Genomic DNA, 14,373 nt, shown 5'->3' on the forward strand with positions numbered 1-14,373 from the left:
TAATACATAAAATTAATTTCAGCAGGAAAGAGTAATGTGCGAAGGAATATATTTCATAGCTTTGATCCCTGTATCTGAAGTAATCCTTTAACATTCAATAATGCAGAGTGCAGTTTGTTTAGATGAATTAATCTCCCTTCAAATTGTTATGTTAGTATGTGGTCAGTCACACTCTAGAATTGCCTGTTCCTCTCCATAAACATAAAAAGAGCCAAGAACAACTTAATTACCTGCAAATGCCTCACTTCTGGATGCCTGAAATTAGGAGAGATGAATACTGTTCTCATGTAGCAGTGTTTTGACTGTGAGGCTATGGCCATTCGTACTCTGTGTGAATCAATACACACACAAACCAGACATGGGAAGAAGAGCAAAAGGCCTCACAAGATGAATTCTAGTCCATCATGACCAAATGAGATCCCCTCCACAGAAATGTTTGTGATTATAGATGGAATTTACTCCTATATTCAGTGGATGGCCTCCCATTTCATGTTGGCCTAGTACAAAGCATGACAGCTCTTCCAAAGAAAATCTTACAATATTCAGTATTGTTTGATCTAAGTTTTCATTAAGCAATACAAAAAAATAAATGACTAACAGATGTGTTTAGATTATTTTTGAGTATGTCGACAATGGAATTTTTAATCCAGGCACATTTTTTAATATTGATTTAAACAGTTTCAGAACAATTGTCCAACCAAAAGAAGCAATGTAAATTTGATCATGAGGAATGGGATGACTGAATAGTTTATGGTATTCTTATCTCATGTTTATTTTAGTTGCTCCTATTGATCATGTATATGGTACACTTGGTATTGTGGGAGCTACCTCCACACAGCAGTACTCTGACATATCAAAGCTGAGAGAAGAGATTGAGGGACCAGGATCATTCACTTTCTTTTCACCAAGCAATGAAGCCTGGGAGCAATTAAATCCAGTAAGTGTGTGTGTTTGTGTGTTTGTGTGTGTGTGTGTTTGTGTGTGTGTGTGTGTGTGTGTGTGTGTGTGAGCACATGGATGTGCATGAGTTAGCTGAAGCAGCTAGTATATATAATAAAAAGGATTAGAAATTATAGTGATCTTTTAGACATAAAAAGGCATTATGCAAGTTATAATTAAATAATTTAAATGTTTAACGCAGGTTTCTGAAGTTAGAGAGGCTGGATTCATTTGTCACTTGCATAAGAAATATTTATATTGTTAGTGCTATTAGCGTAGTTTTGGGAAAACTTTTTGGAATTCCAGCTGCTGCATGATGTATAGTTGTACATTGTCAGTGATTCAGGTGTCCTCTTAGTAATGGTTTTAGTTAAATAAATACTGAATCAAAGCTCCTTCAATGACTTGTCTCTGATGAAGCCTCTGGTCTTCCATTTGTGGGCAAATCAGAGTGAAGGATCATTTAAGCAGAGCGAGGCTGATAGGGCTCAAAGTTGTGTTTCCTAACAGAAGTTGAAAATTAAGGTAAAACAGTATGTACATCTTTCTGAGTGGAAGAATGTTTTGAAGCTTCTAATTAATTACATTTCTTTCTTTTTCAGGAAATTCACAGGAATTTAGTTGACAATGTAAATATTGAACTGTATAATGCTCTCCACCTCCACATGGTAAATAAGCGCATGTTGACAAAAGACCTTAAGAATGGTATGACTCTGGTGTCTATGTATAATGGCCAGAAATTACTTATTAACCATTATCCTAATGGGGTAAGTCTATTCTTTTTTTTCTTTTTCCTGATCATATTTATTCATTTATAGCCTTTATTTCTCTTATTTCCTTAAGACTAAGGAAAGCTAAGACTAAACTAAGAAAATATGTTATAGAAAGTTTAACATCTAGCAAGTCAGTTGCCACTGACAAATAAATTTTCTCCTGAAGAATTTTTACTGCTGTAGAGACTAATTACTAAGAAAGAGTGAATAAAAATGTGCTGTTTGCTTTTTAGAAATCAGAGTTCAAATGAGAATGAACTTTCTTCATAAAGATCAAAGCCTTTTGTGGCCAAAATATATGATCATAATATATTTGCAAAATCTACTATTAATCTTCATGTGTTTACTAATATTAAATCAAATATTTTATTTGAATTTGAGAGCTTGTTAGGAACATTTAGGTTGTAGAAAATACACATCCATTATTTGTCTGAAAGAAAAGTGATTTTTATAAATGCTAGAAAAGTCCCAGTTAAGTCACTCATCTTTGTTGCCTTACATACATCAAAATGTCTTTGTTGGTCTACAGATTACATCAGTAAAAGCCAATAGCATCACCATATTAACCAGATATGGAAAACAAATCCTAATAATTGCAATAGGAAATAAAACATGAATATGAAATCAGTGTAACCTGAATAAGTGGATGCTACCTTTCCAGGAGTGTAATCAGTCTTTCAAATGTTTCAAAATGTTACTTCAAATTTTTTAAAAATCTAATGAAATACCAATAGTGAATACACAATGTACAGTACGTACACTGCCAGTCTGTAAGAATCGGGTTCCAAGTTTATGATCTAATTAACACTTATTCTTCTACTACTTGATTCTTCAAATACAGGTTGTTACTGTTAACTGTGCCAGGATCATCCATGGCAACCAGATTGCTACCAATGGTGTTGTTCATGTCATTGATCGTGTCCTGACTGCTGTTGGAAGTACCATTCAAGATTTCCTTGAAGTCGAGGATGATCTCTCATCTCTTAGAGTAAGGGAACAAAAATAAAAGCTCTTCTCTGTTTTTTATGGGTGTTTTGAGGTTTTGTTTGGGTTTCTTTTTTTTGGTTGGTTTTTTCTTACTTCTTTTCTATTTGTTTATGATATCTGGAAGAAAGGTTAGGTTTTTAATTATATTAAGAACTCCAGCTAGTATTGCAAATCTATCTATATAAAAAAGCAAAGCATATTTTACATGAGGAGTCTCCCTACTGTCTGTTGTGGATCAAATAGGACCATATCAGGATGGAATGTGTCCCTGTATATAAAAAGTGTCTTCTCTTCAATCGCTGAGGCAATGAAACATGTTAGTGTAAAGTTAGTGTCTGGTGCTAGATAAATTAAAATAATTTCAAATGGATGATGGAAAATGGTAAAAACACCAAATAAATTCCAGAACCTGACTCATAGTAAGTTTTAGAGCACCAATAGATGCACACAAGGAGGATCTTTCTTGCAGAGAGGAAGTATGCTTTTTTCTGTACAAGTTTCTAATTTTTCCTTCTTCTGGAAGATATGTCTGTGCAGTGTGATAGGATTTCATGCTACATCTTTAAAAAACCCATGCTATTCATTTGCAAATAACTTTTCCATTCTCCCTCTCCTCAATAAATAAAAGGTATTTTAAATACAGAGGCATAAAGGTGGAGGAGATTCTTTGAATCCCTCAAATACAGAGCATGATTTTTACAGCATCCACAACATTAATCCCTTTAAAAAAAAACAGCAAGCAAAAACCAACAACAACAAAAAAGAACATCACTAATGTCAAAGCCAATTCTTTGTAGTCTTCAGTTCAAAAACAAACTCTCTGTTGATTCAGTTCTTCATCTTTCTATAACACTGATCTCAGTCTATCATTAAAGTGCCCATGGGCATGAGGTGAAAACAGACAGATAATGTATTTTGGTAATATTTGAAATAATCAACATTAAAAGAAAAAGTTATTTTTTAGGGTGCCGCCATTACGTCAGATGTCATGGATATTCTTGGAAGGCCTGGTCATTACACACTCTTTGCTCCTACTAATGAAGCTTTTGAGAGACTTCCGAGGGGAGTTTTAACAAGAATCATGGGTGACAAGGTGGCTTCTGAAGGTACATAACCTTTTCTACAAATAAGAAATACAGATGAGTGGATCCAGGGAGAGAGATACAAAGTACATTTTCTGAAGAGGAGTTATTTCTTCTGTCTTGGACTTTTTCAGTTGCCTAAAGATTCAAAGGCACAGAAAATTTAGTTTCCAAAACACCTTAAAGGGAACTGTGAAAATATAGGCATATTGGTATTTCTAATAGTTCAGCTGCATAGTTTTGGTAGACATTCCTATCTCTGGAAATTCAGGGCTACCTGAATGTGAGATTCTCACATACCTTTGCATAGCCTATGGAATTCTGTACTCATAGGTCCTTTGGGGGTATATTGTCTGCAGTCACCACTCTGCTACATGCAGGTTGCAGCATAACTAGCAGAGTTTTCATAATATAAGTAATGTGAAATATTTTGGATCATAAATGTTGTTTAAAGGCCTATAGTATAGTATCAATAACTTTAAATAAAGTGTCTATGAGTACAAATATGCCAGCTAAGCTAGAATACTTTTAAAAATAGTATAGATGTAATAATTTATCTCATATCTATATATGAATTATACATACATAAATGTGTGTCCAAACAATTACATCTGTGAACTTCCTGCTCTTGTCTTTGCAGCTCTTGTGAAGTTTCATGTATTAAATACTCTGCAGTGCTCTGAAGCCATCACAGGTGGAGCTGTCTATGAAACTCTGGAAGGAAACACCGTTGAAGTTGGTTGTGATGGTGAAAGCCTGACTGTGAATGGAGTGAAAATGGTGAAACGCAAAGATATTGTGACAAGCAATGGTGTTATCCATCTCATTGATCAAGTGCTAATCCCTGACTCTGGTCAGTGATGTGCATGAAAAACTTCTTACACTGAAGATATTTTCTACAGTTTTACCTAGATTCCCTCAAATATATAGTTATGGATAAGCATGGAGAATCCAAATCAGGAATAGGGAGAAATTGTGTGTTAAAATACTTTTTCTTACTGCTTTATTTGCAGCCAAACAAGTCATTGAGCTTGGAGGTGTCCAGCAGACTACTTTTACTGACCTGGTGGCACAGCTGGGTCTGGCATCTTCTCTAAGACCAGAAGGCCAATATACTCTCCTGGCACCTCTGAATGGTGCTTTCTCAGGTTAGTAGCACTAAAACACTATCAAGATAAACAAGAAAGTATGATACCCTAGTGGTTTCACAAATCACTCCCAGCATTTGTTCTGTCTCACAAAAAAAGTGCCATAGCCAAAGAGAGATACTTCACCTTTCAAATAACATACCATGTAGAAAGGCAAAACAAGCTAACAACCAGGCTGCATAGTTTGCTTTCAGTCGTGTGATTTGTTAATGGAACTAGTATCACTAAAATAAGATACAAAATATGCACAGACAGATTGTGGGACTGGAAAGATATTAAGGATCTGCCAGTTCCCTTAATCATTGTATTACTTCCATTAGATTCACTATTTATTCTCAAAAAATTCATACAATATCGTGGTTTAACTCCAGCTGACAACTAAGTACCACACAGCCACTTGATTATTCCACCTTTCCCCACTCTGGGATGGGGAGGGGAATCAGGATAATTAAAGAAAAACAAAACAAGCAAAAAACCCCAAACAAACCTCATACGTTGAGATAAGAACAACTTAATAAGTATCACAAAATAAAATATTAATAGTAATAATACTAATGTTACTAATAGAAATAATAAAAAGGAAATATAATTAAAACTCAAGAGAAACAAGTAGTGCACAACGGCATTCCTCCCCACCACTGACTGATGGCTAGTCAAGGGGTGGCCCCTACTGGCCAGCTGCCCCCAGTTTATACTGGCCGTGACTTTCTATAGTATGGAATATCCCTTTGGCCACCTAGGGTTATCTGTCCTCAATATGCTCCCTCCAGCTTCTTGTGCACCTGTTTGCTGGCAGACCATGAGACACTGAGGTGTCCTTGACTTAGGTTAAGCACTACTTAGCAACAATGAAAACATCACTGTGTTACCAATATTATTCTCATCCTAAATCCAAACCACAGCACTGTAGGACCTACTAGAAGAAAATTAACTCTGTCCTGGCCAATACCAGGACATAAAAGAGAGTTAGTATTTTCCAGTATAATAAAGCAGAGAGAAACGGTTATAAACATACTATAAAGCAGGTGTTTGTACATTTGCAGAGGTGACTACATGGGCAAAGAATTCCCCAAAGAATTGGAGCATTAACCCACCACCATAGCAGCAAATTTGAATAGGTTTTAAGGTGCACATGCAGAAAGGAAAGAGCTGTAGCAGTAACTCAGAAGATGGAGATGGTACACACATAATTCATCAGCCATATTAGTTATAGTAATTAATCAGGGCAATGTCAAAAGTTCATGACTGAATTTAAGGAATGGCCCTTTGGCAGGAACTACATAGCAATTCATTTTCTGTGTACAAAGACCTGTCCAAGCTTTAACTCAAGCATTTCAAAGAAAGATTCTGTTTATCCATAGTCTTTTAACTTTATTTCAATGAAAATTTACTATATAGATTACTATATATTGATATCTAAATGGCTTTGTAGATGACACCTTAAGGCTGGATCAACGTCTTCTTAGAACAATCCTGCAGAATCACATTATAAAAGTGAAAGTTGGGCTCAATGAACTGTACAATGGACAAGAGCTGGAAACAATTGGAGGAAAACTACTTAGAGTCTTTGTGTATCGCACAGTAAGTGAATGAGGCTTTCTAACAATATGTATCCCAACTATGAAAATGGAGAGTCAATAAAAGGCAAATCTGAATGAAATCCCAACATTTACCATTATGACTATCTAGCAAAAAATCTTTAAGCTTTTAAGATAGGAAAAAAAAGCAAATCTGGTCTTTATAGATTGGAACTTTGCATGGAAAATTCTTTGGGAAAATGGAACAGGATTTCAGATTTGGCACTCCATTGATTACAAATGTTAAAGCTAATTTTTAGAAATAATGAAGAGCATTCCCAAGTGTAGCAAATTCAAGTTCCAAAATATTTTCACCAGGTATTTTACTGTAGATTTTGCTATTTTTGCTTTCTCAAGTAATGCTAAATTTCCTGGCAAGAACACACAATTAGGCTGTAAGAAATACATCTGAATGTTATTTTTAACATTGTGTAAATAGCTACACTTGTTTCTCTTTCAATAAGGCTGTATGTATTGAAAATTCATGCATGATCAGAGGAAGTAAAGAAGGAAGAAATGGTTTCATTCACGTCTTCAGACAGATCATCAATCCAGCAGAAAAGACATTGCATGAAATGTTAAGAAATGATAAGCGGTTTAGGTGAGTTGCAGTTTTGACAGCACTAAGAATTTCCTGTGGAGGGTATATATATATATATACAGAAGAGCAAATCTGAGGAAAAGTTATAAACTGAGTTTGGGATTTGTTGAATTTTAGAGGGCAAGGAGGGTAGGGAAGGACTTATTTCCTACTCAAATTAAAAAAAAAAGGGGATGAAAGAAAAAGTATTATTCTCCATCTGTGTGCTGAAAAAGCTCCCACACTCTATTGTAGAATGGTTGCTAATGGCACATAAGAGTCAGTAAGATGCCAGAATGAGAGGAGAAAGGGAACAAAAAGAATTGGATAATGCATCCGGAGCTACAAATGCAGTGGAGCCTGGAGTTTTAATTACTGAGCAGTACAATTCCACATGGGTGCAGCATGATTGAATGCATTTTAGTATGTATTTTTGTCCCTTTCCTGAGTGTATCTCAATACTTCTAGAGAGAGCAACTAACCTTTGCATCCTTCCTTTATCTCTTTGATCTGTGGTGTTTCTATTTGATGAATCCTGGTGTGATCCAGAGTGCCAATATTTTTTTTTCTGAAACATTTTTCCTCTGTCTGCTACGATTGACTCTTTTTTTTTCCCCCTCATTTTTGCTCCTCCACCATCTTAATTTCTGGGAAATAGTTGAAGTGTTTGAAGATTGATGTACTATCAGAAAAAAAATGACAGAATTAAGTACCTTGACTAAACTGTAGTTAGTACATTTCAACAAAATATATTTTTGGTTTGTCTGTTGTAAACAGCGTTTTCCTCAGTCTGGTGAAAGCTGCGGATTTAGATGATGTTCTGTCACGTCCTGGACACTGGACTCTGTTTGTTCCAACTAACGATGCCTTTAAAGGTTTGACTGATGATGACAAGGATATATTGATAAGTAAGTAATATAAGAAAACTAGAACTATAAGCAAAGGTGAAATCATTTGGAAAGGAGGCTAATGCATTTCTTACACAGAAGCTGCCTGGTGAAATAATTTACCTTTACCACAGAGCACTTCCGAGGACTTCCTTAAATCAATTCCTTCTTGGGGGTTAGAGGAAATATTTCTTTGGAAAGAAGCATCCAACCTGAACTTAAATTTAAATTTCACTCCTTAATGTCTTATTCTATGGTCTTACTACCTACTTAGTTAAAATTTCCTTTCATTTTATTACCTTCAACTTTTCATCATCCAACCTTGCTAATAGCTTTTTTAAACTGAAAATTCCATTCTATCACATTTTTTATTTCTACTTGTAACTGTTGCATTAAGAGATATTTAGTGTTGAGTTTTGTTACCTTTCCTTCCCTTTGCTTCCACCCAGTGATCTCTGATAGCACCTGTGCTCTCCAAGTTAAATATTGAATATCTTTTCCTAGATGCAAGTGCTTGTGATTTCTTTCCATCTAACACTTCTAACCTCTGGAATGTATGGATTTTTCACAAGATTTAAAACTAGTTTATTTAGTGTCATGCTTTATTTCCATAAGAGAAGAACTGCCCAGTGAATACTTCAAATCTCCTGCAGAATTCCCACTTGGAGATGGTAGACTGTGGCCACGGCACTATAAATAATTTTAGTTTATTTGAAAGTAATGTGAATGTGCCCTTCACACAGGTGCTACATCCAGAAGGTCAGTCACATTTTCCGTTCCTGTACTTCTCAGATCAAAGTTCAAAGGCAGGAAGCAAAACCCCATGAATTCTTAATGACTTGGAAGACTCAAGTTCAGAGCATTGATAAACAGCAATCCCAGTCTTTAACTCACTAATGAGGCACTGGGAATTTAATTTATCTGTTCAGTCATTTAAAATTATGGTTGTGCTCTAAGTTGCCTTCTAGTGGGGTTTGTCTCTAGTGACTAACAGTAAATTAACTGGTAGCCTAAATGAGGTAGCCATAAAAGGAAATAGAGCTTGTCACAAGTTTGTGAACTGAAGTAACTGGATAAATGCCATTGTTCTGTTTGTATTGTACTATGTAGTTACTTTATTAATTAAGATTGAGTTTTTGAAGTCTGTTATTTTTGTCTTCAATTTGCAACTTGAAATTGCAGTCGAGGCCAATGCCAAAGACACAAACCAAAGATTATTTTAACCAGTAACAATTGTGGCATAGAACAAAGGTAGTCTAATAGTTGGTGACAATATCTTTGGAGTGGCTGCATTTAGGCTTTGTATGTAATCTGATGGTATCTATGAATGGTCCAGTAGCAAAATCTCAGTTCTGATTTTACCAGGAAGAAAAAGATCGGTTAACTGCATTTCAGTAGTAAAGTAAATTGCAGTAATACAAATGATTGGAGCAAAACACAGGGACGGGGGGTGGGGGTGGGGATATAACAAGTAAAAAAGGAAATGTTACTGAAAGAGACACCAGATAGAAAAATAAGGACCAGATAGGATTTCATCAATGCTGAAACCCCTAAGAGCAATCCATATCAATATCATTAAACTTAGAATGGTCAATAGTTCATGTAATGGCAAGCAGATGTGTTTTAAGCTGCTCTGCTTGACACCCTGTCTCCTGGGGACATTAGGGGGTTTTCTACATCTATGTCTTTCAACCTTCACAGATCCAGAACACCAGAGAGTTGTATCAGGACATTAACATGGGTTTCAGGATACATTTGCTTTTTAAGACACTCATGAAAATGTTGGATTTTTTCTCTCTTCATCCCAAATATGAATGCCAAACTTTGAAATATGGAAATCATCCCTAAAATTACGTGGTTTTCCCTTTTCTCAGCTTCTCCAAGCTGCATGTGTTCTCTGTAAGAGCAGACAAAACCAGCACTCGTAACTTCTCCAATGACAACTTCTCTGTTCTTTTGTACAAGGTTTCTCATACATTCTTTATGATGATGTTCTAAGTGCCTTTTTGACATATGGCTGGTTTCTCTTTTTCATCGTTTTTACAGATTCAAATTGTATGTGTTCATGGCATTTTCTTTCATATTATGTGTAATTACAGCTCAAGCCTGTGTGAATCCTTATAATTTCCAGAAAGAACTATCTCTTACCATTTAATTCTTATTCCTGCCTTTTTTTTTTCTTTTTATATAGGAGACAAAAATGCTCTCAGGAATATTCTTCTTTACCACTTGACACAAGGCGTTTTCATTGGAAGTGGCTTTGAGCCTGGTGTGACAAATATTCTTAAAACCATCCAAGGAGGCAAACTCTACCTGAAAACAGTTAAGCATTGAAAAAGTCTCCCTGCTACAGCCTTGTAGCAGGGATTTGATATTTCATGTCTATCCCCATTACAGAGTTGGATGCATTTCTCCAAATGTTACAATAGGGTTTGGGTTTTGGCTTTTTTTAATGTCCCTGATAACTTCTGTCCTCTTTTTATCCTTTATCAGGTGAATGATACTCTTCTGGTTAATGAACTGAAATCAAGAGAATCTGATCTCATGGCAACGAATGGTGTCATTCACGTCATTGACAAACTCCTATATCCAGCAGGTGAGTATTATTATATGGAATTAATACACACTCTTTGAAATCTGTTTGCATGTTATGTCACTCCAACAATTTTAAAAAAGTTAATTAATTTAAGCATATAATTTTTACATGGAATGTGAAACCGAAAATTCACCTCACTTCTCATTTTATGGAAGAATGTTTCTTGAAACCATGCCAATATTTTGAAAATCTGTGAAAGTCAAGTATAAGGAAGACAAGACTAGGTGTAGAATTTTTTTTCTGCTGATATGGAACAATGTGTATATACACAATTAGATGATTGTGTGAGTGTTTGAGAGTCATTACAACTCCTGATCACTGTAAATGAAAGCAACATGCACACAGTTATATATTTCTTCTTACATGCCTATTTTTTTTGTCAGATCTGCCTGTTGGAAATGATCAGCTGCTCACAATCCTTAAGAAGTTGATTAAGTACATTCAAATTAAGGTACTTTTTCAGTAATTATCCATTTGTATTTATTGGTAGGACCTGGGGCACTGTGCACATCATAATTCATAAGTGTTTCTCTCACCCCTCCTTTGTTCAGCAGACAACACATACAATAGTTCCTAATAACCCAAATATAATTGGGAATCATAGCCTGCACTCAGTAGTTAGAATTTATAGTTTTCAATGCCTAATAATTATAGCTTATTTGCATTTGGGTAACTCTGGTTGAGCTGGCCCAAATCTACTCTGTAGTTCAGGTACAATTTATCACTCTTGGAAAATAAATCACTTCTAAATACTTGAGGCAGCCCCTCTTTAAATAAAATATTGAGTGGCTAAATTTTTATGTCATTAGAGCCACTAGCGTCGATACCCTGTGAGGAGTAGTAGGAATCCTTATCTATCTCAGCTATTGTCTTGAGATTACATTCTCCCTCAACAATGAATGACAGAACCTAGATGTATAGCACCACCCAACTTTTAAGTCAATGAAGCAGTAAATCCTACCCACGCTCACCTGGAAACTATAAGGCAAGTGCTACTTCTCTTAAGCTTTGCAATTGCTTTTCTGTTTTTATAGTTTGTTCGTGACAGTACCTTCAAAGAGATTCCACTGACATTTTACAGTAAGTTCATTTCAAATACTTCCAGATGGATTTGAGAATTCTTTTAAACATTGCCAATTCCAATTTGGAATTGTACTTCTCTTTTTCAATCAAAAAGAAAGGAATTTCTGGGAAAGTAAGATGTGCTGATGAAGCAAAGGAAGAGAAAGAGTCAAAGTAGAGTGTTTCTGGCTGTTAGCAACTTTATGTATTTTTAACCTTTCCAGATGTATGACTGGAAAGTAACCCTCAAGTAAGCTGTTCAGACTTTTTGGGGTAGGCAAGATATATATGAAAAAGATTGGGTTTTAGATTTTAGCCAAGGTTCAGTGCTTAGTACGTAGAAGAGTTGTACTGCCACTCTCTCCAAGACTTACTATTGCACTGTACTCACTCTCTAAGATGCAGCATTGACCAAACTGCACTGAGAGCCTTTCTTTTTCATAAATGCTTCCAGAGGAACAGAGTGTATGGTTCCATGTGCTTCCCAGATGTGCAAGTTGTTCTATTTTCTCTTTAGAGAGTAAAGAGAAAATAGAATCCCTTTTTGTTCTCTTGCAACCTTTCTCAGGATTTGCATTTACTTTCCTCATATGAAGTAGAACCTGTTGAAACAAATTGTTAGAAGAAAAAGATTCTGCTTAGACTAGTTTGTGAGGCAATGAAAATTTAGACAGATGATTACATTTCTAGGGGGTTTTACCAATGTATCAGAGTAGAAATGGAAACCATTGCACTAGGCTTTTGAAAGTTGAGAATGGACATACTGAAGCTAAAAAATTTTTGTAACAAAAAATGGAATAATCTACTGTGATGACAAGTTGAATCTGAGGCAGCAGTGCCCTGGCAGCCAGGAGGGCCAACTGTGTCCTGAGAGGCATCAGGCAAGGCATCATCAGCCAGTTGAGGAGGTTGAATGTCCCATTCTGCTCTGCTCTACACTGGGGCAGCCTCACCTTGAATATAGTGTGCTGGTTTGGTCACCGCAGTATAAGAAGGTCATTAAACTATTGATGTCCCTCCTTTGCCCAGTGTGCAGAGGAGGGTGAGCAAGATGGTGAAAGGTCTTGTCATCAATACTTATGAGGAGTGTGTGAGGTCACATGGCTTGTTTGGTTTGGGTAAGAGAGAAGGCTGGGAAGTGACCTCATTGCTGAGCAGTGACCTCATTGTAGCCTTCACCTTTCCCAAGGAGAGCAGCAGAGGGGGATGAGCTAGTCTCTTCCCTATGGTGACAAATGGCAGGACACAAGAAAATGGAATGAAGCACATTGGAGGAAGTTCAGACTGGACATTTGGCAAAATTTCTTCACCTGAATGCTGATTGGTCACTAGACCAAGCTCCCCAGGAAAGTGGTCACAGCACCAAGCCTGACAGAGTTCAAGGAGTTTCTGGGCAACACTCTTAGTCATGTGGTTTAGTCTTAGGAAGTCCTTTGAGAACAAGGGAGCTGGACTTGAAGATCGTTATGAGTGTCTTCCAACTCACAATATTCTACCTCTTATGTCCAGCAAGATTAGCACAAGAAGCAATGAAGCAAGAGAGGTCAGTGTCAGACAGGAATGTCAGGCAGCTGTTCATTTAGTTGAGTATGGGAATTGGAAGACTGTGACTTCTACCAGTAAGGGGTTCTCTACCATTAAAAGGAAAGAAGTCAAATGACTATCAGAGATGTTCAATGAATACTTGAGTCTGTCCTAGGTGTAGAGGGATAGCTTCATCTCCCAAGGGCTCCACAGGCATATTCTCTGTGATGTTCTATCTGTAGTTCTGAATGTCAGAAGGTTTCCTCTGTTTACCAGATCAGGTCCCTAATGAAAAGGACAATTCTCAGATTTCAGATATGTCAGGGAATTGTTCAAACTTTTATGCAGGCAATTGTACAAGCCATTATTATTATTATGTACCATATATTATCATGGGTCTCATGACCAGAGAGTTTCATAAGGCACAAACAAAGTCAAATAGCACGCCAGCAGATGTGGTCCGGTGACTCACATGCATCACCATTTCACAAATATAACTGAGATTCATACTATGGATCCTTTAGAGTTATTTTCCACCCATTAATATCTGTGATTTCATCCACATCCTTATGAGGAGACCAAATCCAACTGATCATTGACATAAAAAAATAGTAAGAGTGGAATGTACTGTATATTCCATTTTCTATGTTTTCAGAAATTAACATAATTGAAAGCAACGTCCAGCCTATCATCACAAAGGAAGGTAAATGAGGCCCCTGGTATATATATTTCTGCATATGTTCACATACATATCCAGAATATATATTGTATATATTTCTTTAATGGGATGCATTTTGTACATAGCAAATGCAGAATGCTAAGCACTTTGCTGGAAAAGCAAAGATACAAATATTGCAATTAGAACTGACTGAAATATTTTGTATAAATGGATTACCCACAGTAATTCCACACAAATGGATTTTCTCATTTTTCTACAGGCTCTTAAAAATACTTTATAAATAATCTTTTTGCAAAACATTTCTTTTATTATCTTATTTTTAATAAAGACCCTTTTTCATTAAAAGAATTATTTTTAAAAATGAAGTAGACATATTTCTTATACTTTGAAGCAAAAAAAATTGATTACTTTTTCTATTATTTTCAATCAGTTCTAACTACCAATATCTGTCATGTGCCTGGAAAAGATATTTAGCCAAAGTTTCTTTTTTAATTTTTCAAGACTAAAGAATGACCTCAAGATTAGTGGTGGGACTGAAG

General features: G+C 36.0%; 1 protein-coding gene across 6 annotated transcripts in view; it reads left to right on the plus strand.

Annotated features, from left to right (window-relative positions):
• The window catches only part of POSTN (periostin), a 32,041-nt gene that overhangs the window by 6,214 nt on the left and 11,454 nt on the right, over positions 1-14,373 (plus strand). For 3 of the 6 annotated variants that reach the window (XM_071552416.1, XM_071552374.1, XM_071552396.1), the window contains exons 4-17: positions 780-937; positions 1,542-1,706; positions 2,554-2,700; positions 3,664-3,805; positions 4,422-4,634; positions 4,795-4,929; positions 6,362-6,510; positions 6,971-7,107; positions 7,864-7,994; positions 10,165-10,295; positions 10,467-10,569; positions 10,953-11,020; positions 11,604-11,649; positions 13,811-13,858. In XM_071552416.1, coding sequence (XP_071408517.1) covers positions 780-937; positions 1,542-1,706; positions 2,554-2,700; positions 3,664-3,805; positions 4,422-4,634; positions 4,795-4,929; positions 6,362-6,510; positions 6,971-7,107; positions 7,864-7,994; positions 10,165-10,295; positions 10,467-10,569; positions 10,953-11,020; positions 11,604-11,649; positions 13,811-13,858 — 1,773 coding nt within the window. The remainder of the gene's footprint in view (positions 1-779; positions 938-1,541; positions 1,707-2,553; positions 2,701-3,663; positions 3,806-4,421; positions 4,635-4,794; positions 4,930-6,361; positions 6,511-6,970; positions 7,108-7,863; positions 7,995-10,164; positions 10,296-10,466; positions 10,570-10,952; positions 11,021-11,603; positions 11,650-13,810; positions 13,859-14,373) is intronic. The other 3 variants (XM_071552425.1, XM_071552384.1, XM_071552406.1) reach the window with 1 other exon arrangement.

The sequence above is a fragment of the Pithys albifrons genome, chromosome 1 (genome assembly GCF_047495875.1).
Source record: "Pithys albifrons albifrons isolate INPA30051 chromosome 1, PitAlb_v1, whole genome shotgun sequence".
Classification (NCBI taxonomy): Eukaryota; Metazoa; Chordata; class Aves; order Passeriformes; family Thamnophilidae; genus Pithys; species Pithys albifrons.